The 25,798-nt window shown below is 47.6% G+C and overlaps 1 protein-coding gene across 1 annotated transcript in view; it reads left to right on the top strand.

Moving 5' to 3' along the window:
* The window catches only part of mideasb (mitotic deacetylase associated SANT domain protein b), a 36,768-nt gene extending 25,079 nt beyond the window's left edge, over nt 1–11,689 (top strand). The window contains exons 8-13 of the mRNA XM_064307982.1: nt 2,168–2,243; nt 3,373–3,461; nt 5,931–6,074; nt 6,637–6,866; nt 8,635–8,692; nt 9,029–11,689. Coding sequence (XP_064164052.1) covers nt 2,168–2,243; nt 3,373–3,461; nt 5,931–6,074; nt 6,637–6,866; nt 8,635–8,692; nt 9,029–9,307 — 876 coding nt within the window. The 3' untranslated portion in view covers nt 9,308–11,689. The remainder of the gene's footprint in view (nt 1–2,167; nt 2,244–3,372; nt 3,462–5,930; nt 6,075–6,636; nt 6,867–8,634; nt 8,693–9,028) is intronic.
* Nucleotides 11,690–25,798: the final 14,109 nt, after the last annotated feature.

Genomic DNA, 25,798 nt, shown 5'->3' with positions numbered 1-25,798 from the left:
GCGGAACGCCGGTCTCGGCTCATTCAGCCAGCGAGGACAGGGCAGCGCTCTGTTGCGTGAGCTCGCGGCTGGACTACGACCAGGCCGTGTGACTAGCGTCGCTGTCACTGCCGAATCTCCCCCCGGGCCCCCCCCCCCCCGGTTCTGTCACCTCCCCTGCTCCCAGATACTGGCTGGGGTAAATGCATCATCACCTGGGGGCTGTTTAGCATTTTTATTGTGCAAACACCCCCGCATCACCCCCACCCTCCATCCCCGCCCCCCCTTTTCACACATAGGCCCGAAGCAGCCACGTTTCCTGAGCTGGTGCCTGTCACATTACTCAGCTCAGAGCAAGCAGCTGCAACAACACTGCGGTCCCTCTGACACTGGGGCTGCACTGCAGGCTGGGGCTGCGGGGACACTTCCTCCCTCCGACAGGAAGTAGCGAACAGGAGGGGAAACAAATCAAGTCTCCTGCCTCTAAAAAAGAGTGCATGCGTACGTGCTCACGCGTTTGTGATTTTTGCGCGTTTCAGTCTTTTACCTCAGCAGAGTTTTTATTTTTAAAATTGTTTTTGGGGGAGGGAGTGGGCGGGGGGTTCTTTGTGCTGGGTGGTGAGTTTTTCACTTCCTGTGTGGGGGGGAAGAAAATAGTCTACTCAGCATACTTGAGATGAGCTTTAATTATACTTTTAAGTGCTCTATTCCTTTAGCGGGTGGGATAGTCGCTCTCGGGTGAGCTCTGCACTGTGTTGGAGCGGTCGGCTGAGATTTGAGGCAGCCTTTGAAACTGAGGCGTACGTAGGGGGGCAGGGATTTTGAAAGACCTCCTGCACGATGTGAGCCCGAGTTGCCTGGGGTACCTGCAGCGGCTGACTGCCCTCCTGCTCTCTCGCTTCCCGCATCTGGGGGGCGCATGGCTCTTTTTGGCGATGAATCACCTGCCCCCCCGTCTGTCCCAGGGCAGTTCCGAGTGGCCCCAGCCCCGGCAGATCTGAGGGTCTCGATCAGTGATGTCATCTCAGCTCAAGCAAAAAAAAGTTAACTGAATGTTGACGTCTTAAAAAAAAAAAAAGTTTTTTTTTTTTTTTTTTAATCTGCATGCACTTAGACCTCTTGTTCGGGAAAAACACCTCCTTTCAGGAATGGCGGTTGGTACAGCTTGTAACAGCTGCCGGAACTAAAACAGTGTTTTATTATGTCAGACAGCGCTGTAGGCTCTGAAAGTACATATGGAGCTTTCAGTGATTACTAGCGTTCTCTTCAAAGAGTGAAATACCCAGTGCAAAGTGCAAATAAGTGTTAGCTGCCAACTTATTTTACAACTGCCACTGAATCGCACCGCGGATGATGTGCCTCAGCTGGGCAGGGCCCGTGGGCAGGTAACAGGCTGTCTCGCTGAGTTGCGCTCTGTGAATTTCTCACCTCAGTGGCTGAATTCTATAGTCTTTTTTAAAATCCCGTTTCTCCTTTTTTTTCTTTTTTCGGCTTTTGTTCCAGGATGCGGCAGGATGCCTGTTACTGACCCGCCTCCTTGGTTTCTCTTTCATTTTTGGCTCTTGGTCCTGTTGCCAGATTTGGCTCAGATTTGGCTCACTTAACTGGTCACTGTCCGTAGACGTGTGCAAAGTACCTTTTTTTGTTTTTTATTCCTCCCTAGGCGTGGGCTAGGCCTAATAGGGCTGTCCAAAACTCTTCCCCCCCCCCCCCCCCACCACTGAATAATGACTTACAGCAGGGACCTGTTCCTCTTGCAGTCTGCACATTTACAGTATCAGTCATAACCTGCATGTGTGTGTTACGCAGCCTCCACCATATGTGTGTTACATAGCCTGCATGTGTGCGGACTTCTAGTTACCGCTCCTGGTGACTGCGCTCACAAATCTGGTGTCGTAAAAACAGTCTTTGCATAACATTCCTCTGCAGGTTTGGCTTGCTTATTGTTTATAAAGCCTGCATGTATACACAGAGAAAACATTTTGCCGTCTTGAGCCATAAGCATAGGCTTTACTGTAGCGTTTTTTTTTTTTTTTTGTCCCGACTCAGGTGGTGGTGTTAATCTTTGTTTGTGTATAGGATAGATTTTAGGATCTATGTTATTATTGACACCATATTGATTGAGCCATATTGATTGAGCTGATTATTGATATGATATTGATTGGGCTTTTTTTAAATTGATTTTCAGGGAGCTCTTGCCCTCTTGCTGCTGAAGAAGCCGATATTTTCCAAGACCCACCCGCTGGGTAACTACCACTACTCAGGTGTGTAGCCTGTCCCCACTCGTTTCGCTCCCTCTCTCCTCCCCTCCCTCCTCCCTCTCTCTTCTTCTCCTGTCATTCACTCGCCACACGCGGTCGGTCGGTCGGTCTGTCTGTCTGTCTGTGTGTCTGTCTGCGTGTCTGCGCTTGCGAGTGTGTGTGAGAGTGTGAAGGTGTGCGTCTGTTTGTCTGTCTGTGTGTGTGTGTGTCTGTCTGTGTGTCTGTCTGCGCTTGCGAGTGTGTGTGAGAGTGTGAAGGCGTGTGTTTGTCTGTCTGTGTGTGTGTGTGTCTGTCTGCGTGTCTGCGCTTGCGAGTGTGTGTGAGAGTGTGAAGGCGTGTGTCTGTTTGTCTGTCTGTGTGTGTGTGTGTCTGTCTGTGTGTCTGTCGGTGTTGGTTGCGCTGTTGTGGTGTGAAGTGTGTTGTTTTGTCTGTTGTGTGTCTGTCTGCGCTTGCGAGTGTGTGTGAGAGTGTGAAGGCGTGTGTTTGTCTGTCTCTACCCTTGTGTGTTTAGCCGCATTGGGACACAGAGCCTGTTGTTTGCCCATTAGGGAGTGGCAGGGGATATAGGTTAGAACCCCCCCCCCCAGCTGTAAACAATGACAGCTGAATGGAGAGGGCTGGTTGAAAGCTGCAGGGGGGAGGGGGGGCATTGGTGTGTGGGGGCGGGGGGGGCTGCGGGGGAGGAGTTTGGGATGGGGGTGGGCAGTGTGCCATGTGTCTAATCCCATACTGAGGACTGCAGCCCCAGCACTAAAGACAGGCGTTCCGTTGTGTGCCTGTGTGTGTGTGTTTGTGCATGTGCCTGTGTGTGTGTGTGTGTGCCTGTGTGCGTGCGTGCGTGTGCCTGTGTGTATGTGTGTGTGTGTATGTATGGATGTGCCTGTGTGTGTGTCTGCCTGTCTCTGTGTGTGCACGTGGGTATGTATGGATGTGACTCTGCGTGTGTGTGTGTGTCAGCCTGCCTGCGTAGTAGATGTGACTGCGTGTGTGGTGTCATGTGGTTGCCCGGGGCGTGGCCCTGTTTCACCTGCCGTCCGCCTGCGCACAGACAGCCTCTCTCTGATGTAAACACACACAGCACGTGCTCACGCTCTGTAACCTCACTGTCTGCCTGGCGTCCCCCCCCCCCCAGGGTCTGACGCCTGGACGCCCGCGGAGAAGCGCTACTTCAACAAAGGCATCAGCGCGTACAAGAAGGACTTCTTCATGGTTCAGAAAGTGGTATGTGGTCCGCTCAGCTCGGGAGAGTGGTGTGTTCCCGATGCGAAACCAGTACACCAGTGCGCACGCAAAAAAAAAAAAACGACTTCGCTGTTTTCGAGTGTCGTCGGTCTCTTGACCTAACCGGGGAAACAAAGTCGAAGAAAATTGATTGACGGTGATGAAAAGCTCGGTGCTACTGAAGTAATCCGTGATGGGGGGACTTTTCCTTGTGTGGTAATGTTTCATTCATGGAGCCAGAAGGGTGCAAATCACGTCCCCTTTTAAAACCTTTAGCTCTGGGAAGAAATCACAGATTTGAAGCTCTTGTGTGTCTGGGTGTCGGTGACTTCCTGGCAGACCGTGGCAACCCGGCGCGTGATCATTCGATTTGAGGAGATCAAAGTGCAACGGCAGAGATTTGAGGCGGGTGCCCGTGTAGGCAGCGGCGGCGGCTTCATATTGCCTTCATTACATAAAAGCTCGTAATTATGCAGAGCTAATTATTTAGGTCATTTATGCAGTTGGCTGCAGTCGGTGAAAGAATGTGGAGAATTAATGAGTGTGCAAAATCCATATTTAACTGGCCTTTATGAAGAGGTTTTAGTTTGTCTCTCTCTCCCTCACACGCGCACACACACACACACACACACACACGCACACACGCATCATCAAGTGATAATTGAGTAATCACTTTTTCCACACGGGGGACAATGGGGGAAAATTCCACCTATGCAGTGTTAAATGGAACTGCACTGTACGAAGTGCTGTTCATAGGAAACTGCTTTATCATTCAGAGTGCTTTTACAACTGGCCAAGTTCAGTACATCCAGAGAATTATAGAATGACAAAAAAAATATGCGATAAAAGCCGAGAATACCAACCGCTAAAAACAATTACACACTTCCAGCAGGTCTTCCTGAATTTTTGACTGAAATTTAAATAAATCGCCATAGATGGACGTTTACTCGTTAAGCTATATCAGGACCAGAGAGCCAGGAAAGCAGAGGCTTTCTTCCCCAGTCCTGTTCTGGCTGTTCTGTGGGATTTACTCAAGTGCCAGGGACTTAGAGCAGACGGTCCTTAAGGCTCAACAGTGACAGGGATCCAAGGCCTCTGTCGTCGTCTGGATCGGAGGGGAACGCCGTTTCTTCCTTGTGCTCCAGACTGAAAAATATCCTCATTAGGGGGGAATGATGGGTACTAACTGTGGGGAATGATGGGTACTAACTGTGGGGAATGATGGGTACTAACTGTGGGGAATGATAGGTACTAACCGAGCTGGTGAAAAGGGACGGGGGGGAATTCACAGCCTCGACGGTACAGAAATATAAAGCAGCCCCCAGCCAGGCCAGGCTGATACAGCACTGCTGTGTTGTGGTTCCAGCGGTATTCCCCCTGTGACACTGGGCGTATTCCCCCCCAGTATCCATCAGCATTCCCAGTGTCCAGCTTTATTCCCAGTGTGCAGCTGTATTCCCAGTGTCCAGCTGTATTCCCAGTGTCCAGCTGTATTCCAGGGTGTCCAGCTGTATTCCCAGTGTCCAGCTGTATTCCCAGTGTGCAGCAGTATTTCCAGTGTCCAGCTGTATTCCGAGTGTCCAGCAGTATTCCCAGTGTCCAGCTGTATTCTGAGTGTCTAGCAGCATTCCCAGTGTCTGTCCTCTCTTTGCATATTCAGGAAAACAAGGACAACTTTAGGCGGCTGCTGCACTAATTAAAATAACGGCACCCTTTCAAATGTCAGATAACACACCAGGAAAGGCGCCAGATTTATCGTCGGAGCGGTGTTGTGTGCGCCAGTCTGAATGCACACACACGCTCGGTGGTGCGGGGAAAGTGTGTGCGGGAGGTGGCAGCCGGTGTTTGAGACGCCGGATGGCGGTGGGGTCCTGAAGAGCAGCTGCTGATTGTAGTTCTCTTTCCTCTGGTTTGTCGCCGCGGGCCACTTGGGTTTAATGGGAAACCCAGACCTGTGTGATGGCCCGCCCTCCCCCCTGTAGTTATTGTTATAATGATAATAACTATAATTATGATGGATAATTGTTTTCGTGCGCCACCTGTCATCCTTTCTAAGAGCCCTTAAGTAATTTCCAGCGGTGCTGCAGCACACCTTCTGAGCAATACACTGCTTATAAAGATCCTTTAACTCGAGTCTGAAGGTTTTAAGAAGCTAATATTTTTACTGCCGGGAAGCGGAGACTTGTCACGTCGACGTTTGTGATCCTTTTAACCTAGCGTCAAGCGGCTCGTACATGCCTATTCAAATACAGGCTCCGGCTTGTCTGTCCTGATTGAATTGGCTGTTGAACTGCCTCCACAAAATGAAATGAATGATATTTGATGTTTTCCAAGGGTTCGCAGGAAATTGCTTGAATCGGGTGTTAGACTAAGGGCGCTTTTTTTTCTTCTTCTTCTTCTTCTACTTTTAAATGTGATAACTGAATGCGTCTGATCCTCCTCCTCCTCCTCTTGTGTCTCTCCCTGCAGGTGCGCACAAAGACGGTGGCGCAGTGCGTGGAGTTCTACTACACCTACAAGAAGCAGGTAAAGATTGGCCGCAATGGGACCCTCATCTACGGGGACACCGAGCCCCCCGAGGCGAAAGCCACCGAGGCGGAGGTGGACGTCAAGGTGCGCGGGGGGGGGGGGGTGTCCCGTCCGCCGTGCTCAGTCGCCCCTCTGTTTTTTTTTTTTACGCTGCGTTCAGCCCCTCAGCATGCGTCACGCTCTCATCCAGAGTGTCTGTTTACAGGGAGTGCATTCGCTAATGATTATTCAGCTCGGAAATCCGTTCAAGTGCCTTACTGAAGAGTTAGGGGCAGCAGTTGTGCTCTTTAACGTAGAGAACCGTTGGCGGCTTTATCCCTGGGAGTCGAGCTTGCAACCTCTGTGGTACTGAGCCCAGTTCCTTGACAATTACACTGCTGCCCTCCTGATGTCTAGCAGGTCACCCGAGTTCCCTTTAACAGCAAACTCCTTTTGTAACTGTGGTAGGAAACTGATTTTTTTCAGTTGAGACAGTGATTAATCGGGGCAAGCGGTTAATTGCATGACCAGAACTAATGCTTGTTGACATTGGTGGCTCCACTGAACCAGGGACGAATAAGCTTTCTCTGTTAATTGAGACGAACATGAGCAGTTACATCAATGCAAGTAAGGTGCGCCGTTATAATGAATGGTCTCTTTACCGTAGAGCTCGCAACGATATGAAACACGGAAGGAGGAAGACGCTGACCAGAAGTGGGATGGGCCATGTGACAGGAAACAGAACAGTAGCCCCCCCAGGGTGACACAAACACTCCAGGCCTCTGAGAACGTAAGGAGGGGGGGGGGGGGGGGTGTTTGCGGGTGGGGGAGGGGAAGACAAATAACAGTTTTATATAATTTGAAGAAATCCTGTTTAATATTAAGATATATAAACATGTAAAATGGAACCCTGGACAGAAATCTGAAATATGGTTTTTAATTATGTTTCACAAGGTTTGCAGGAAGGAATATCTTTTAGATATGCTGCCCTCTTGTGGCAGATGACAAGCTGTTATGAAACAGTGTTTCTGTGAGCCAATAGTTCACCATTTAGCCTAGCTGGGGACTTGAATGCTGTAATTTCTGCTCACGTGCTCATATCATGATATAGAGGTTCGTGTATTAATTGACCTCAAAAATGCTATTAGGCAGCATTCCGTGCTGAGATATTAGTATGCCACAACGCATGCATTCTACTAGGTGTTCCACTTCCCAATAGAGATGCCTTGAGCTTTCTGCTCGAGTTTGGAGATGGGCTGCTGTGGTGTACATTGTGTGACTGCAGGTTCCAGGTTGGTCTGTGTGTGTTGAAGGAATGAGCCCAGAGGGATCAGCGTTCCTGGGCATCAGGCCCCGCTTCCCTTCCCGCAGAGCCCTCCGCTCTCCAACCCGCCCGACCGGCGGGGAAGCTGGAGTCTACCGCGTGGAAGGGCCACAACAATAGGTGATTCCTGCAAGAGTGTGGGCGGTAGTACTGCAGTGTCTGTGATGTCAGGATTGGTCAGTACTGCAGGGTGCCTGTCTGTGTCTGTGATGTCAGGATTGGTCAGTACTGCCAGGTGCCTGTCTCAGTGTCTGTGATGTCAGGATTGGTCAGTACTGCCAGGTGCCTGTCTCAGTGTCTGTGATGTCAGGATCGGTCAGTACTGCTGGGCGCATGTGTCAGTGTCTATGATGTCAGGATTGGTCAGTACTGCAGGGTGCCTGTCTCAGTGTCTGTGATATCAGGATCGGTCAGTACTACAGGGTGCCTGTCTCAGTGTCTGATGTCAGGATTGGTCAGTACTGCTTTGGGGTGTCTGTGATGTGAAGATTGGTCAGTACTACAGGATGCCTGTCTCAGTGTCTGTGATGTGGGGGTCAGATGCAACCAACGTGGTGTTTAAAAAAGAGTGAATTCATTTTATTTGAATAATTTCAGTGAATGCAAACTGTTCTATAAACAATTTTTCTGAAAGATTGTGGATAAGCAAACAGCAGCACTTGTATTTTTGTTGTGTACGAAGTAAATGATTTGGCCATGTTATTTGGTGAAGGTGTTTGAGTTGAGTTCTTGGCTGAGTAATTGTGCAAAGTACTTCCAGATTAATGACGTTATATAATGATGAGATCAAAGGTTATAAAAATGTGTAGCAGAGGCACAACCCTAAAATCATAAAGTCGTAAACTTGCTTTGTCAAGAAAAGTGCCAGTAGTTCATTGTCAGAAGTGACAGCATCTATTGTGGGTGCATGATAGACATGCTTGCTGCTGGAAAGGTCGAATCAGATTTTGGGACAGGTACGGACCGCCTGCTAATGATGATGGGCGACTTAACTGGTCTTCCCATCTTCCAATCAGGGGTTTCCAAATAATTCTGATCCAGGACAGGGTTTCCTGTGCCTGTTTGACTGCTGGACTGACCAGCGACTCCGGCTTGGCTCTGCACTCTCGTGCTGAACCCGGGACGCTCCGTTAGCGTGTTCGCGTGTTCTGTGTACACGGCTACGGCGGTGCGAGCCGTGCGCAGCGGCAGCGGGACGCGGGGCGCGGGCGGGAACAGAACGCCGGCGCAGCTATCTAGGGCGCCTGCACTGTTATTAGCGCTCGTCTCCTAGCAACAGCAACACACACGCAGCCGGGTTCCGGAGCGCCGCGCCTCCCGTGCCGGGGCTGCTCTGCCCAGCAACTGCCTGCGGAACGCCGTCTCGGAGAACTCCCCCGCGGACACGCGCGCTGCCTCCGTAATCCCACAGTCCCTCAGGGCGGGGGGGTGTGGGGGGGGGGGGGGTGTAGTCACTCCCGTTTTATTGTACATGGATCTTTGACCCCCTCCTTTCTCTGGCCTGTGACCCTCAGTGCCCGACAAGCTGAATAAGCTGTAGGCGGTGGGGGGGGGGGGTAGTAGTTGCCCAGTAGAATGAATCTCAGTGCGTGTTTATGGTTCTTTTGTGACCTTTGACCTCTGAGCCTCAGGGTGTTCTGCAAAGTGAAGGGCTGCAGGTGTGGGTCTAGTCGTTCGCTAGAATGCGTCCGTGTGCGTTGTTCTTGGTTCTTTTGTGACCTTTGACCTCTGACCCCTCAGGGTGTTCTTCAAGGTGAAGAGCCGCAGTGCGCACATGAAGAGCCACGCGGAGCAGGAGAAGAAGGCGGCGGCGCTGCGGCTGAAAGAGGCCGAGGAGCGGGCGGCAGCGGAGGCGGCGGCAGCAGCAGCGGTGGCGGCGGCGGCGGCGGCGGCAGCGGAGGAGGAGGAGGAGGAGGAGGAGGCGCGGCAGAACGGAGAGAAGGAGCAGGGCGAAGAGAGCAGCGACGAGTCCTCGGAGGAGGGGGAGGACGTGGACGACGAGGACTGGCACTGAGCGCGCCCGGAAAAAAACGAGGAGCAAAAAACTTAAACAACAACAACAACAAAAAAAAAACAAACATGGCGGACGGAGAACGGCAGGGCGAGGCACGCACTCGGCCACGGAGAACACCGTCAGCTGGAGAACAAAGACACGCGTTTGGTTGGGTTTAGTTTCTTTTCTTTTTTTTTTTCTTTTTTAAATGGGATATTTTCTTCCCAACCCGGACACGTTCAAAGATGGGCCCTACCCCCCTGTGTGTGAGAGTGTGTGTGTGCGTGCGCGTGCGCGTGCACGTGTGTGTGTGTGTGTATGTGTGTGTGTGTACTCTCTGGTCTCGTTATTTATTTATTTTGCTCTTTGGAAGACTTTCAGGAGTTCTTTTTTTATCCGTACTGGGCCACAGGGAGTGACAGCCATTTCCTAACTGCGTGAAAGCGTTTGCTGAACAGTGTGTACAGCAGTGCCCTCCCCCCAACACTCCTACTGAGCACTTTGGGACTGACCCGGCACAGAAATGGGGAGGACCGAGGGTGTGCTGAACTTGGCGTGTGCATCTCGAACCCCCCCCCGCCCTAGGGCCACGCCCTAACACCTGCAGGGTTGGGGCGCGGCAATATGTGGAGCGCTGCTCTCTCTCTCTCTCTCTCTCTCTCTCTCTCTCTCTCTCTCTCTCTCTCTCTCTCTCTCTCTCTCTCTCTCTCTCTCTCTCTCTCTCTCTCTCTCTCTCTCTCTCTCTCTCCCTCTCTCTCTCTCTCTCTCTCAACGTGAATATACCATCAGTAATATTAAGGTAGGGTTCAGTGATATGTTACAATGCAAAAAAAAAAAAATTAATAAATAAAAATTATGTAATTAGGAAGTCCGGGGGGAGAAAAACCAAACTGACTGTGTGGGGGTATGGGGGGGGGGGGGGCAGGCAGTGATGTCGGGGTGCACAGCACAAGTCTGGCTTCTCACAGGACTGCGGAATGCACATGCTCACTTAAATGTTTCTATGCCCTATCCACACCACCCCTATCCTGTCCCACCTCTCCCACACTTAAGACTGCCAAAAGCTTGCACATATCCACAGGAAGCTCACTTCCAGCATTCAGTGCTGGACTGTGGGGTTTTCTCTCCTTGTTTATTGTAATACCCCCCACCCCAACTGTTAATGCCTTGGATGTTTATGCTTTTTACCTAAACCAGACAATCAGTTTCACAAAGGTTCTTTTTTTATTCAACAACTTATGATAATTATTATTATTATTACTGTATTGATGTCTGTTTATATTCCTATATTATTATTATTATTGTTGTTGTTTATTGGTGTAATTTAGATTTGTTGTAGTTCTTTTTCTCATCTGGCTTAAAGTTTATATATATATATATTTTTTTTTTTAAACAGTCCCAATTATACAGAATTTTGGCTGTGTGTGAAAATTGGGTTGTGGGCATAAAACGTTTAGACACCAGTCTCGGAAGTGAAATACAATGTTGTGATATCCAACTGTAGAAGTCTATATACCCCCCCCCCCCCCCCCACGGCTAGGACAAGGCATATATACAGTACTTTACAGGACCCGCTTTCTTAGATTGTCAAGAAGTCTGCTTTCAGCCCTTCCTGGGTTCTCCCTTACTTTTCCAGTCTGAAGAAAAACAAACTTCAGTTCTCTTGCCCTAGCTACCAGGATCCGTTTCCATGGCAGCAGAGACTGGGTGTTCTTTGAATTTATCTTCCTTCCCCTTTGATTAAATTTACAGCCAAGCGTCGCGGCTCCTTTCGTATCTCTAGTTTACTTTTTTTGGGTCTGTGGACAAATTTGTGAGTGCGGCGTATCTTTGACCTTTCAGTTTGTGCGTTTTGCATGTGTGTGTGTGTGTGCGCGCATATGTGTGTGTGTGCACGTGTATGTCTGCGTGTTTGCATCTTAAAGCCAAAACCTTCAGTCGGAAACTTCAGGACCATATGAGAAAAAGAACTTGCCTGACTGTTCTTTTTTTTTATATTCAATTTATATTTTTAAACTTCTGAAGAGATTCACCAGTTCTGATCTACAAACAGGTCACTGTGCTGCAGTTATTCCGTTTTCTATAGAAATATAATGGAGTGAATTGATTTTAGGTTACAAACTCTAAGTTGAAAACACTCCTTTCAACCAGTACAGTTAGTTAAGGGAGCTGCAGATTGAAAAAAATAATAATATACATAAAGTATATATAATTATATGTATCCATATTTTCTATATTTTCATAAGGAGCCTAGGACACACTAATTGTGAAAACAGAAAGGAATCTCAATGGCTTTTTACTACAGTGTAATTTATTTGTTTTAATTGGTTGATTTCTTTCACTTTTTGAATAATAAAATGAGTAAAAAAACACCTTTTATTAAAAATTTGAACTTAAAAGTTATGTTGTAGCACAGTGTGTATGTATAACCCTCCTGTTTTGTGTGGAACGGCCAACCCCACCTACCCCACTCCCTTTCCCGTACTGAGGAGGACATTAACTGGTGTGTGCATGATGAAGAAATTGAGGTACTGTACTTAATTAAACGCAAGTTGTTCACGGTGCATTCATACATGCGAGTATAAAAGTGGCTTTAGAGAGAAGTGCAACTGCGTAATTGCGGCATACCGAAAGACATAACGGACCGCGGGTAGAATCGTCGCTGGCATCGCCGGTGGCCGTGGGCGCCGCGATCTGCAGAGGGAGCGTGGTGTAAGCCCGCGCCTCTGAGATGCAGGCACGCGGAGCTGCCAAGCCTGCGGGCGTGTGAATCGGAGCCAGGGTACATGGAGGGGGAAGGCTTGCCCGATCCGCCGCGTTTGTGCCACGTAGGCCTATACAAACAACGGTAAGGCGGGACTGCGCCTCCGAACTTGGCAAAGTGACTCCACGTCCACCCTCGCAGCGCACGCTGCGAAGACCAACTCGGCCGCGAGTAAATATTGTGGCAACAGGCGCGAGAGAGGGGAAGAGAGCAACGTCCGTCCCACCCACGGCAAAAAAAAAAATAATACGTGTGGATCCCGTGGCACAGCCTACCGCTTCGTGGAACGGTGACTTAAAGCGCCAGTGAATGCGCTCGTGCCAGCTGCACAGGACTGAGAGCACCGCTTCGCACGGGGGCCAATTACAGCAGAAACGATGCTTTTTTCGACCAAGTTCAAAAGGCGATAATCCTTAACGCGCACACAGAAATTGAATTACGGGTTCGCCATAAACTTTTCAGAGAGAGGGTAAATGTTAGGGTGTAGCCTATCAGTGCTATTGCATCACAGGGGCACTGACGCTAAAAACGTGACTGCTCGCGCAAGCTCCGCTCAGTAGCTGTTTGAGCCAATTGGAAACCCTGGTGTTTGGCTGCACGTGTGAGGGTCGGGTCCCTCCAAGACTGACCCAATGGAAAAGGAACGGTTATTAGCAGGGCTAGCAACACAGCCGTGTTTTGTCGTTTGAACATCAGAAGACAGGTGGCCGTTTTATTTTTATTTTTTATAATTCTTCTTTATTCAAGCACAGTGTAGATATCACTACATCATGCCAACGCTTCAGGGTGCTCAGCACCAGCACCAGCACCCCAGCTTCCCCATCTCTAAAGAGGGCGCTCACGTTCACGCAGCACAGGCCGGGGACGGTGGTCTGACTTGCTAGGAGTTCATGCATGTATGATGGGTGACCCCCGCCGCAGGCTGAACAGGCAGGGAGTGATCAGAAACTCAAAATTATATTGACATTCTTGAAGGCCACATATTAACTTGAAAGAATGCACTCAGCGTGAAGAGCTCTGCCAAGTCACAGCATCCTCCTCTCGCAATGCAGTCGTTACATTCCAAGATGTTTGGCCTGGTGGGGGTGCTAGAGGGAAGGTAATAGGGTCACCAAAATCAATAGGTTTCTTCCTCTGGGGAATATGAGTGTGCACAGCAAATTTGATGGCGATCCGGTCTTTACTTTTGGAGATACGTTTGCCCTGATGGTGGTGCTAGAGGAAAGGAGATGGGGTCACCCAAATCAATAGGTTTCTTCCTCTTGGGAACATGAATGTGCACAGCAAATTTCATGGCAATCCAGCCGTTACTTCTCCAGATATGTCCGGTACGGACAAACTAATAACCGGAGGGATGGACATCATTGCATAACCTCCTTGGCAGAGGCAGATATTCTTGCAGCCACTGACATGCACACGAAGAGCAGAAGGAGATGGAGTCACACAAGCTGTGCACAGGGCCCAGGCAGATTAAAGGCATGGGTTATGAGGAGAACAGGCTTCCTGCTGATGCTCAGTGACTCTACAGATGCCAGCCTCGGATTTCAGTGGAGGGAAACAAGTCCCGGTTTGCATATTAACAAGAATGCGTGATCGCTGCTAACAGTCCTCAGTTTGCTTGTGAAGATGTGAGGAGTTCAGGCTTTTTTTCCCCCCACTGTCACACTGAAATGTAAGCATCTCACATTACGGGGAAAAAAACATCACTTAAAAGCCAATGACGAAACAGCGCGTGATGGTGGTGACTGCGAATGTCGTACCCGAATCGAGAAACATCGTAAAAGAGGACATAAGCTCCGCTTCAGCATTGGACCTGATGTCTAAGATCCAACACAGGTTCCTCCTCTACCCTGTCCTCTCTTCTTCTTATTAAAAAAATACCTGTCCCAAGGATCCTGGATTAATATATCCCTGGCAGGTCTCCAGTGAATACCTCAGAGCTGCTCAAAGGTGAGTCCTGTGTGGGGCATTGTTCCCCTTCTAATGAACTACCGTGCTCATGTTTCCCCAAGAGAGACCGACTCGTTCTTAGGGAATGCTCAGAGGGCCGGCACGTGGTAGGCATCGGCTGAGACCTCATTTTCTGGCCTGAGACAAATCTGCTGTCCCACCAAAACGCTTTAGCGCGGAATCACTGCTGGAATGGGCCACACGGACCTGGTGGAGTGGGCGGAGTTACCAGGACACCACCTGGTAACTGTGGTCACCGGTTGCAGTGTCACAAAGTGTCAGTTTGGTTCCCACACACAGGAGACCGTTTTTCTACTGCACTGGATTAATGTCAAGACCTCAGAACTGACTGGATTTATGGAATGGGTCAGGTTGTGTTGTACTGGAATGATGATTTCGTAATCAATAATGTTTTAATAATCAACTTTATGATGGACATTTGCCAGTATTGCCATTTTTATGGGCTGGAGAAAATATTGTTTTTGCTCCTGCCAACGCTATCAGTTTTTGTGGAATAAACATAATGGGACAACTGCAGCATGCTCAGCTGGAATAAAACCTCAGGTTTAATCCCCAAGACCACAGAAGCTACACACTACAACTGGAACAGCTAAACCTTGTTTGACAGATTTGTATCGCTGTGCCAGTTGTAGTTCAGTTCTGTGGTTTAAACTACAACTAAGCACGCTGCAATTGACTCAATGTGACTGAACAGGTTATTGTTTGGCAGTAATTCTTGATACCCTTTTTTTAAAGATATTGTGAAGTGACCTAGTTGAATAACTAACTTGCACCCTGCTGAATATCCAGAAGGTGGCAGTATTGTTACATGAAAGCAACCATAAAACTACACATGCCTCCATTTCCTCTCAGTGCAGATTGCTACAGAGATAACTTTGCTTTTTTTTTTTTTTGCTTGTTTTGCATAAAAGTATATATTAAGAAAAAAACCAAATCACGCTGCTCTTGATTTAAAGGGCGCTGCTGTTTCTGAAGAGAAGTAATTCATCTGGACCTAATGGTGTATATTTGAAGATGGGGAAGAAAAAAAAACCCCTACATTCCTGAGTATTTTATTTTATTTTATTTTTTTTGAATCGGACACCTTTTCCCAAGATGTCTCAAAGTGTTTTCTCCTTAAACCACAATTATGTAAGCAGCGTACGCAATGTTATTTCAGCCTGTGTGGGTATGACAGGGCTTTGGGCTCACAGCTACAGCAGTGTGAGATCCCCATCCTGTGCAGTTCTGCAGTGCAGTCCCAGGGCATTTGCGATAGAAATTAAGTTATGCTCACACACTGTCCTCCCTTCTGGCACAAGCCATATGTCTGCATCTCATGGTTGTTCTGTTGAGTACGTGTGTGTGTGTGTGTGTGTGCATGCGTTTGTGTGCATGCTTGCGTGTGTTTGTGTAAGTGTGTTTGCACGCATGTGTGTGCATGCGCACGCGTGTGTGTTCAAAGTGTGTGTGCGTGTGTGTGTGTGCATGCTTACGTGTGTGTGTGTGCGCATATGTTCATGTCTGCGCGTGTGTGTGTGTGCGTATGCCTGCATGCTCACGTGTGTATGTGTGTGCGTGTGTGTGTGCGTGTGCCAGTGAAACGCCACAGCTGTTTTACACAGTTTTCTGTGTGTCTGACAGAGGATGGGCGTAGCTCTGTTTCGGCTGAAAGAACTGACAACACTAGAAAAGGGCAGCCAAGGACTCTCTGTCTCCCTCCACGATTCCCCCCCTCCCTCCCTCCCTCCCTCCCTCTCCTCCCTCCCTCCTTCCCCTCCCCTCCCTGCCTTTCACATGAATTTGCTCTCTTTTTTCTCTCCTCCGCACCCCTGGTCCAATCAGCGGCGTGTGGTGTGAGAGGTCAGCTTGTGTGAGTGGTTTTTGTAGCTGGAGGTGGTGGATGGAAAAGCTGCACTGCAGATTGCCGGATCCTCAGACTCCTCCTGGACAAGGAAGCCGTTTGTTACTTTTTTAAATCTCCCAACAACAAAAAAAAAGGCAGCCATCCTGCTCTCCGCAAGTTTTTGCTGCCCCATCGGGACGGTGTCAGCTGGGGTGGTTGGTTGTGGGGGAGAGGGTGGGGGAGTTTGGGACTCTTTTTGGGTGCAGTTCAAGAATTTGGAGCAGGGATAGGAGGACACCAGGGAGAATAATGTCATTTGGTGCAGATGTTTTCGCCATGTTGACGTGTTTGACCTGAACCTCAGCCGGGTGCTCTGGGAAGAACCAGGCAGGGGAAGCAGTGAGATACTGAGAATACTTTGCATTTCCTCCTTTTCCGCCTGTGAAAACAGATGCACCGTAAAGCAGAAGTGGACACTGTGGGCCGTATCTGATTCTGGTTTTCGTGCCAGCTTCTTAATCACTTAATTAGCTCTTGCATTTGCAGCATCTGACTTTAGTCACATTTATTTTGGTTGGTGCATGAATGATGGCCAAAAACTGTTTGTTTTTGTGTCCCTTTATGAAATGTTTTACGGTGATGTAATCTAAGAGTGAACCAGTGTTGGTGTTTACAGCCAATTAACTCATTTAGCCGGGGGGTTATTGGTGGAAACAAAAACCTGGGTACACACCGGCCCTCCAGGACCGGAATCGGCCACCCTCTGCCATAAAGCAGGAGCAGAGGTGGAAAGTCCAGGTGGTCAGAGCAGTGAAAGTCCTGCCATGTGTTTCTTCCACCCGTGAACTCAGCCGGCTTGATGTTGCTAATTAGTGCTACCACCTGGCAGAAGCAAATCTAGGCGGTTGGAACAAAATCCTGGGGCGGACTTTTGTTTATCGGAAACCTGGACTTCACATCTCTTAGCAAACAGCCTGGAGGCCTGGTCCCAGAGAGCCGCTTGGTTGTCACGCATCACAAAATTGATCAATTAAAGCCGTCGATTATATAGTAAACTGCCCTCGCCTGGTTTATTGGGTCGGAATTGGCTGATGATTTTAAGGTGGAAATAAAAAAAAGCTGCACCCCTCCCGTAAAAACGGAGGGACGTTTTCGAGAAGTGCTTAACAACATGGCTGCCTGATGGGCCGTCCCGTTCACGCAGTGGATTTTAGTGCGGCGATGGGCCCACCGTTTCTTGTGTGCAGTGATTAGTCAGAAAAATTCAGAGCCGCCCGTGATACCAAAACTGAAACTTTGGGGCGGGAAATGTGCGACATTCAAACTGAGCAAAACACGTTTCATTCATATAAAGCTTCACGTATTACTCATATAACTGAAGTGCTTGGAGGAACCTGGGGAGATGTGGCTGGGGCCGTTGGGCAGGGGAAAGCACCAGGCAGAGTCAGGGATGCAGTTCTCGGGCAACTTTAATTACAAGCAGCCACTTTACACTGTTTCAGAGTTTTGCTCGGCACGCTGACGGAGGAGAGCGTTCTGCTCTGACACCGTTTCACACACCTGTTTTAACACCTCTCCTGCCTGGCAGCAAGCTGCAGTGGAGGGTGAAGAACCACAAACAGTGTGTGTAAGTTAAGGCATGTACATTACATTACATTACAGGCATTTGGCAGACGCTCTTATCCAGAGCGACGTACAACAAAGTGTATAACCATAACCAGGAACAAGTATGACGAAACCCCTAGAGAGAAGACATATACAACATTGCGTGTGTGTCTCCAAATTCCTTGTGTGACCGACACTGAAGAACATGTGCCGTTAACACAGGCATGCACATCATGACATACCTAATAGAAATTCCTGCAAGTGGTCTGGACAGATAATTGAAACCATAATTAGTCCGAATAGGAGGGAGACAGGAAATTAGCGATCCAGTTTTCAGGAAAATCCCATCCCTACAAGAGAGTCTGAGGGGTTTCTTGATTCTTCACCTGTGACTTCATTGTGTTTCCTTATCTAAATGCCATCAGATTTGTCAGGTACATGGAGGTACTATGCAACACCTTTTTTTACCTGAGTCTTGTGCAGTGTAAGTAAGGGGTGGGGAGAATATGAATAGTGCATGTAAGCAAACTTGTGTTGACCGATCAGAACTTCCGGCATCTCCCTCTCGCAAGACTGTGATCAGGAGAGAGCAGGGACACTGAGCTCTCTGTGCTTCTGCCTATTAATGGATCTTTAATGGATAATTAAATAGGGGTGTCAATAGATTGTGGTGTCATCACTTTTCTCTTAGAAACCAGACAGGAGCCCTCCGCCAATCATGGAGAACGCTGGTAACAAAAAATTGGACAAAGCCAATGATAACTGGTGGCTACCTTCTGGCTGCAGTCCCTTCATTGAAAAATGGCTCCAGGAAGTAAAGCCAAAAAGTCACCACCAATTGCCATCAGCGTTGCTCTGTTTTCTTTCTACCAACGTTCTCTGTGATTGGTTGGAGCTTCTCTATGGTTTCTGTGGACCACAGGCCTCATCACAGTTATTGCATGTGTCAAGGCCCTGGGACCACCCGCTCCGAGTTAAATAGGCTTTGTGGAGTCAGAAGCTCTTGGAGCACCACGTGCCTTCACTGGCATGAAGTGGAAAGACGGGGGACGTGCCAGATACGAGGCTGTTCTGCTGTACGTAGGTTTCCATATTCCGTATTCAGAAATCACGCAGGGAAGTTCGCAGTGATGGGCGGGAACTGACTACTCGACATCCTCCGGGGATCAAGGATCCATTCCTACTTTATGGTCTCGTTCATTAAGTGTTGCGAGGAAACGGATAGTCCTCAAGTCGCGTTGACTTCCCCCCAAGGCCTCGTTAATTTGTATTTGTGAGGCTCCCGTAAAACCAGCAGGACTGGAGTTGCCCCTCTTGTTTCTAATGGCATCTCTTCAAACTGCGCTAATCGCTAACGCCTGAGCAGTTAGCCGTAGCCGCGTGCTGTGAAAGTGACTGAGTGAGCTTGTTTCGGTCAGCCTCTGTGTGGTCACTCCACTGTAGGAGTCGTCCAAGACAGACATTCATAGCTTGGCTCGCAAAGAAGGAGGTTCTGGGTTCGAGTTCCCTGCTGCCCCGGATGCGTGGAGTTTGTGTGTTCTCCCCGTGTTTGCATGGGTTACCTCCCACAGTCCAAAGACGTGCAGGTTAGGTGAATTGGAGATGCTAAATTGGTGTGAACGTGTGAGAGTGTACGCATGTTGACCCTGTGATGCATGGTACCCTGTCCAGGGGTTATTCCTGCCTTGCGCCCAGTGCATGCTGTGATAGGCCCTACTCCCCCTGCAACCCTGACTTGGGCAAGTGGGTATAGATAATGGATGCTAGATGGATGGATGGATTTTTTTAGCTTCTGTGTCATTAGCTATTATTTTCAGAAGTGTCGGGCAATGGATGCGGAACTCAGCTTGCAGCTCAAAGGTTGTGGGTATGATATCCTTGATGCGGCGCAGCTGTTGTTTTTTAAACCAGAACTGATTCCGCACAATATAGGCCTAGTCATAGATTGTGAATAAAAAAAGTCACTCTACATAAAAACTTCTGCTGAATATCAGAGATGGTGAACGATCCCCCTAAACACCCACAACGCATCGTCCAGTCGTAATCGCTTTCACTTTTACACAGCGGAAGCAGAGAGAAGACATTCTAAATCAACTGACAACTCACGTCGTTGCCTAGCAACAAAACAGTGTTTCTCCAGAATTCCAGTGCTGAGTTAAATAATTGATTGTGGGGTGAAGTATAATCTCAGTCATTAGGTTAATTGGAGAAGAGGGCTGTTGCTCAGCTGTAAAGTTAATTCTCTTAGAGGTGAAAATTAATGAACTGTCAACACCATCTTGACTGGCAGATTTTTAAATTAAGTATTGAATCTAAGATATCTTCACTCTCAGTAAAGTCACCCACATTTAGATAATGAGTGTAATGTTTTTGCTTTGTGTAGCGACTCCATAGATGACCCTTCATTTTTATTGCAAGGTTTTTTTTTTTTTTGCAGCTTGATTTGTGGGTTTCAGTGATACTGGAAGCAAACTGCAAACTGTCTTGTTGAAGACAAGATGGAGGCAAGCCAAACCGAGCACAAATGTAAACATATTTGTTAATGGTCTATTAAACACTAATCACCAATCTCCATATGGATAAATTAGAAGCCTTTTCACCCTCTGTCTGTGTAAACTGTATTTCTCATCCCAAAGGAATAAAATATAGGCTACCTCATGGTAGCTCACAGTCAAACCCGTTGCTTAACGCTTTGACATCTGTAAATATTTTCTTCCAGCTCAGAAATTGGCTTAAGCGGCAGCCAAATAATTAGACACGGTCTGGCTCCACACATCGTTTCACAGTACGAAATCGCAACTGCTTTCTGCTGATCCCGCATCTTCAACGCCAGCTTGTTTCAAAAGCAGAAGAAAAGAACACTGAGAAAACACTCATGCTGAAGGATTAGCATTAAAAATTATAATAACGTGAAAACAACAAGAAGAGCGTGTGACAGCAGAGGCTACGTTGTATCTGTAAATGAATAACTCGGTCCGTAAATATAAATACCTCAAAACAAATGCTGTGAGTGGGCCGAAGCCTGGCAATGTTGTGTAGACTCGTTAGCCAAAGCGGAATTTGGCAGCCATTTATATATAAATTCCATGACTTAACAAATTAGATCTGATCTGATGACCTACCACACACACCCCCCTTTAAAAAAAAAAAAAAAAAATTTAGGAACGGAAATAATAACCCATTCCCCCACCCGACCACGCACACGCACACTCATTGTGTTTGGCCGGATAATGTCCGTTTTATAAGAGAAAATTAAGACGCATCCTGTCGTAAAAACTTCCGAAGTGAATTCAAGATGTGCTGCAAAGTGCTGTGAATGACCCGCTGCTGCTTGCCGAATGCCACTGCGAGGAGCCTTGGGCATCTTTCCCACCGGAAACAGCCCTGGCTGCACTTGGACTTGAAGTAGGCCTACCTGCAAACTCACGCAAAGCCCTGGCGTAGCAGAGAGAGCGGTGCTGTGCCGGCCAAGACGGGTTAGCTCTTATGTTTTCCTACAATGCATCCAGGCAGTGCGTAAGCAGGGATTAATGCATAAATTGCTTGCAAATGTAATGTAACGAGCTAATTTGGCTAATGGGAGTACATTTAGAATTCACTACCGTGGGTGGCAGTCAACTAAGTCTACGGGACCATAGCCGAGAGCTCTTTGGAGAAGCTAAAAAGGTTGGAGCCGCGTTTTTGGAATTTGCGGCGAGCTCAGTACGCTATACACAGTATATTTTTAAGGTGAATAAAGGTGCTTCCTAGTGCTAGTTTCGTCAGGATTCAACACTTGACTGAATAGCGACGCACTGCCACGTACAATGATGGCATTGTTTTGCTGCTAATCTCGCACACAACGCTGAACAGAAGCCAGCCACGCCACTTGTGTGTGGCAGTATGTTTATGCATTGGTTTATACAGTTAAATATACAGTTATGCAGCATATACATAGTAAGAAATCACCTAGATTCATATCAGTTCAAATCAAATTCAAACCAATTCAGGTTTATTTGTCGTCACATTTCTCACAAGTAAATCTGGAGAGGAATTGTTCCGTTGGTAATGGTTCAAAAGTGTGGAAGTGAAAAACATTCATGTAGGCTGACTCATACCAGGTAAAGTGCTCACACCAGGTGGAGGTGTGTACAGTTGCAAACTGAGGTGTGTTGTGTGACTAGGTTGGGCCTCACATGGGTGGGAAATGTAAACGTGATGTTGGGCAACAAGCCTAACCGACTGACGTTCTCATTGTCCTCTCTTGCTTTTGCCGGGAATAATAATCATGCAGGAGAATGGCTCTCATGCATTGCCGTGAAACTGAAAGGGCAGTGTTTCAACGGGTGAGACTGCAGAACAACAGCAGTGTGTGGGTGCTATTTCCCCTCGTTCTTCCTTACCATAGACCGCATTCACGCTGCACTCTAGCTTGAACAGACCCGCTGAGGTCATCTGGGCCTCGCTTGCAACACGCCACTGTGGTTAAGCCCAGGAAACCAGGTTTTTGGTCACATGACAGAAGGTCCGCCCGCTCGCCAGTCTCTTCGGTGAATTGGCAGTTCAGCTTATAGTAACACACTGCTTCTGCAAGCCATGGGTTCCGGAAGCTTCCTTCCGCACTCCCCCCCCCCCCCCCCTCCCCACACACACACACACACACACATCTGGTGTTACCGAGGCAACCAGAGTGCCCAGATAAGGGGTTGCGTTGATGAGGAAGTGAAAAATGAAGTGATGAGCTCATAGTTAAAGAGGGTGTTGGCTGAAACCGCTTTCTGCACGGTAGGGAAGAACTTATCCCCGCAGAAGATGGGGTTTCCATTTCCTTTTTTTATCCTAACACGTTTATCCCCCAAAGATGTGTGACTCGAAATTAACGTTTTCGTTGAGTCCGGGCTTTACTGTGATGTCGCACATGCCACACCCACATGTACACACACACACACACACACATTGGCATATTGATTAGATTCACCAGAAGTTTATTCACACTGATATGATAATTAGCAATTCACACAATTTTTTATCATCTTATTCATGGTTGTTCCCCACCAGCCTCTTCTATATCTCGATTTAAAAAAAATAAATTCTGGCTTCAGTTTGAACACCTGTGTCGACTGGATTTTAAGGTTGAGCTCGACGAGTGCAGAAAAACGTCGTCGTTGATCACGCAAATCACCCTCAGCTGTGTTTGCCTCCTTTGAGAAGCTGCTCTTTCAACCCCAGCAGTGCCTGATCTCTTCAAAGAGAGAACGCTGCTTCAGGTGTCACACCTGGGCGTGAACCGCCTTGAATTCTCCAGGAAAAAAAACACAGGAGAGTCAGGGTGAGGTGCAGTTACCTTACGTTCCCTGGAATTTGTGTGCTAAGATTGTGGCTGGCACAGCTTTTACCTTTTTGTCTTAGATTTTGTCCAAGGTCCACCACCAGACCACATGAGGTGGAGTGGATCAGCTGTCATTGGTTTAAAAGGAGAGCAGGCAGTCCACCCTTTTTGTATTTTATATTTTTTTCTTTTGGTTGAGACAGAGAAAGCAGAGAGAGTAACAGCCCAGTGACCAAAACCCAGAACCTAGAAATCTAGAGGGGTGGAAATCTAGGTTGAGAGATATTTTGATATAAATGGGCTAGGTTAGCTCCAATATAGCTCAGGTTTTACCCAGATATTGCTTGGCTATGTCCTAGTCAGCTAGAAAACATATATTCCATTTAGGTGTTTGGGTGAAAACCTGGCTACATTTGGTTTGAAAGTTAAAGTTTTCTATCCAATCAGGACATACCCAGGCTATATCCAGGTAATAACCTGAGCTATATTGGAGCTTACCTGAGCTAGCCTTCTCCGTTTATGTCAGAACAAATCTCAAGCTAGATTTCCACCCTTCTAGATGTTTAGATTCAGGCTTTTTCTCCCCGGGTTGGCAAATCAAGGTGACTGGAAGGAACAAAATACTGGGGAGGACTTTTATTTTCTGAAACTGGATTTTCCACTTCTGCTCCTTGACATCAGATAGTTTATACAAGCAAAATGCAACACTGGGGAGAAATTATTGAGCTATTCATGCCCCCCCCCCCCTCCCTGTGACATTCTGTGCTAAGTACCTCTTGGTACGAGTACACTGGCGGTCAGAATGTTTTCTAATTTTAGTCCGTATGAGCCTATGCCATGAATTGAATGACATGTGAACACCCTGGAATATTCGTGGAGTTTTTTTTTTACCACCCATTTATTCCTGTTTAGCTTCTGTTTCCTGTTTGTGACTTATGCACTTCAGTGGTCATGTCAGTGGTTCTTTATATTGCTGATACTGTGGGCAGCACATGGTGTGCCGTGGTTGCTGGTGGCAGAAGGAGCCATCTCTTTCTTTCTTTCTCTCTCTCTCTCTCTTTCTGTCTGTTTCTTCTTTCCTTCCTCTCTGGACATGCTGTCCCTTGGCAGAGCGGAAATCTGTCACACAGAGGGTCTTTGTCATGGTGGTGTGCCGACTGTACAGAAAATGATGCGGGGGTGGGGGTGGGGGTGGGCGGATGAAGTCTGTTGGGTCCTGTTTGGGTCTGTAACCATGGAGATCTCTGTCCTGTGACAGTGACAGTGGCGGAAACCGATGTTTGGGGAGGGGGTGAAGGGGGGTCAGGTTGGGCGGTCTGGATGCCTCTACAGGGCACAAGGGAGGCTTCAGTTATTTGTTTTAAAAAATAAAAAAACTGGAACAAATCAGTTGTGTGCTTTGGATTGGACTCCAGTAGCGCTTATGCTGTGAACAGGACCATAACGCTGCTCCATATGACATCTTATTATCATGCTCTGTGTTCATGTGGCTAGCCTTAATGTTCCCAGCCCATGCATGATGTCTTAGCCAGGGAGTGGCCCTGTCTCAAGTTGGTTGAGATAAGGAACTAGTGGCTGGCTAGTTACACAGACAGCATTAACTCATTTAAAATCCTCAAGTTTGTGTGGTCAGAAGTGGAAACAGTGGATGAAGTGTAAATAAATAAACAGGAATTTAAAATTGCTCATTTATATATAACAAAAATTAGATAATGTGTGCTAATTTGTTATATTTGCCTATTTGTCATGTGCATAATTAAATTAGCAAATGCTGACTCACTTGCCATATGCTCTGGGCCTGTGAACATTACTTGTTTGTGCATTCAAATTGAGGTGACAAGCATTGGCCTCCTTCCCATCATGCACTACAACATTTATAAAGCAAAGCTCCATGTCAGTGAGAAAGCAGTGTATTTTTAAACTGAACTGAATAACTGACATTAAGAGGTGACAGAGCAAGCATTTACCCTCATTGTCAATCTCTACATTCAAATTCAGGAAACCTTGAATTTATTAATTGACTATCACCAATATCTTGACAAAGACGTCGTTAGTTTTCTCCCTAGTGAAAATGTTATAGAACGGGCATACTCAAATTTTGCCCCCAAGGCCAGTAGCACTGCTGGTTTTCTCTGCTACCTGATAGTTAATTGATCACTGATTGGTCAGAGGTTGTACTCACCTGATGTCACAAGTTTAACTAAGTCCTGATTGGTTGAGGGAAGTACTACTGGCCCTGACTCCCTGAGGGTCAGGTTTGAGTATCCCTGTCATAGACGCTTATTCACAAACCAGGCCCACTTTGAAATATTCAGATATCTTTGTCTTGCACAGGGTTTATGGCTTTTACAGTGTGGCTGCATTGCTCAGCACAACTGCAATGTAAAATTTTCACTGTTAAATTAACTCTTAGATGATGATGATATACTTTATTGAACCCCGTTGCGTAATTTGTCCCCTGCATTTTGACCCATCCTAGTTACTCAGGAGCAGTGGGCAGCCACAGTGCAGCGCCCGGGGACCAACTCCAGTTCTGAGGCCAGTGCCTTGGTCAAGGGCAACTGCAGGAGCGCACCTAACATGCATGTCTTTGAGTGTGGGAGGAAACCGGAGTACCCGGAGTAAACCCACGCGAACACGGGGAGAACATGCAAACTCCACACAGAAAGGCCACAAGCCGAGATCTGAACCCACGACCTTCTTGCTGTGAGGCGACAGTGCTAACCACTGCACCACCGTGTCCACCCAGCTCTTACAGTGTACATGTGGTCCCTGTTGGACTACATAAAAACTCTGTTACAGTTGAAGTAACTCTGGACATTTTACTGTGTGGTCACAACTAAGATGCAATCGTGTGTGCATCACAATCATAATCTTGAAATGAAAGTGAGATTTGCTCTGTGTACTGATTTGATCTCTTAATGCGATGCTCTCTGCTTCACTTATGGTGTGGTTTGAAAGATGTGTTCGCATTAACATAAATGAAGAAATTAATAAAAGAAAGAAGCGAAGTAATAGGACACAGTTATCAACTTGGAC

The sequence above is a fragment of the Anguilla rostrata genome, chromosome 1 (assembly GCF_018555375.3).
Source record: "Anguilla rostrata isolate EN2019 chromosome 1, ASM1855537v3, whole genome shotgun sequence".
Lineage (NCBI taxonomy): Eukaryota > Metazoa > Chordata > Actinopteri > Anguilliformes > Anguillidae > Anguilla > Anguilla rostrata.
Note: the sequence above shows the minus strand (reverse complement) of the source record. Positions and strands in the feature narration are given on the sequence as shown.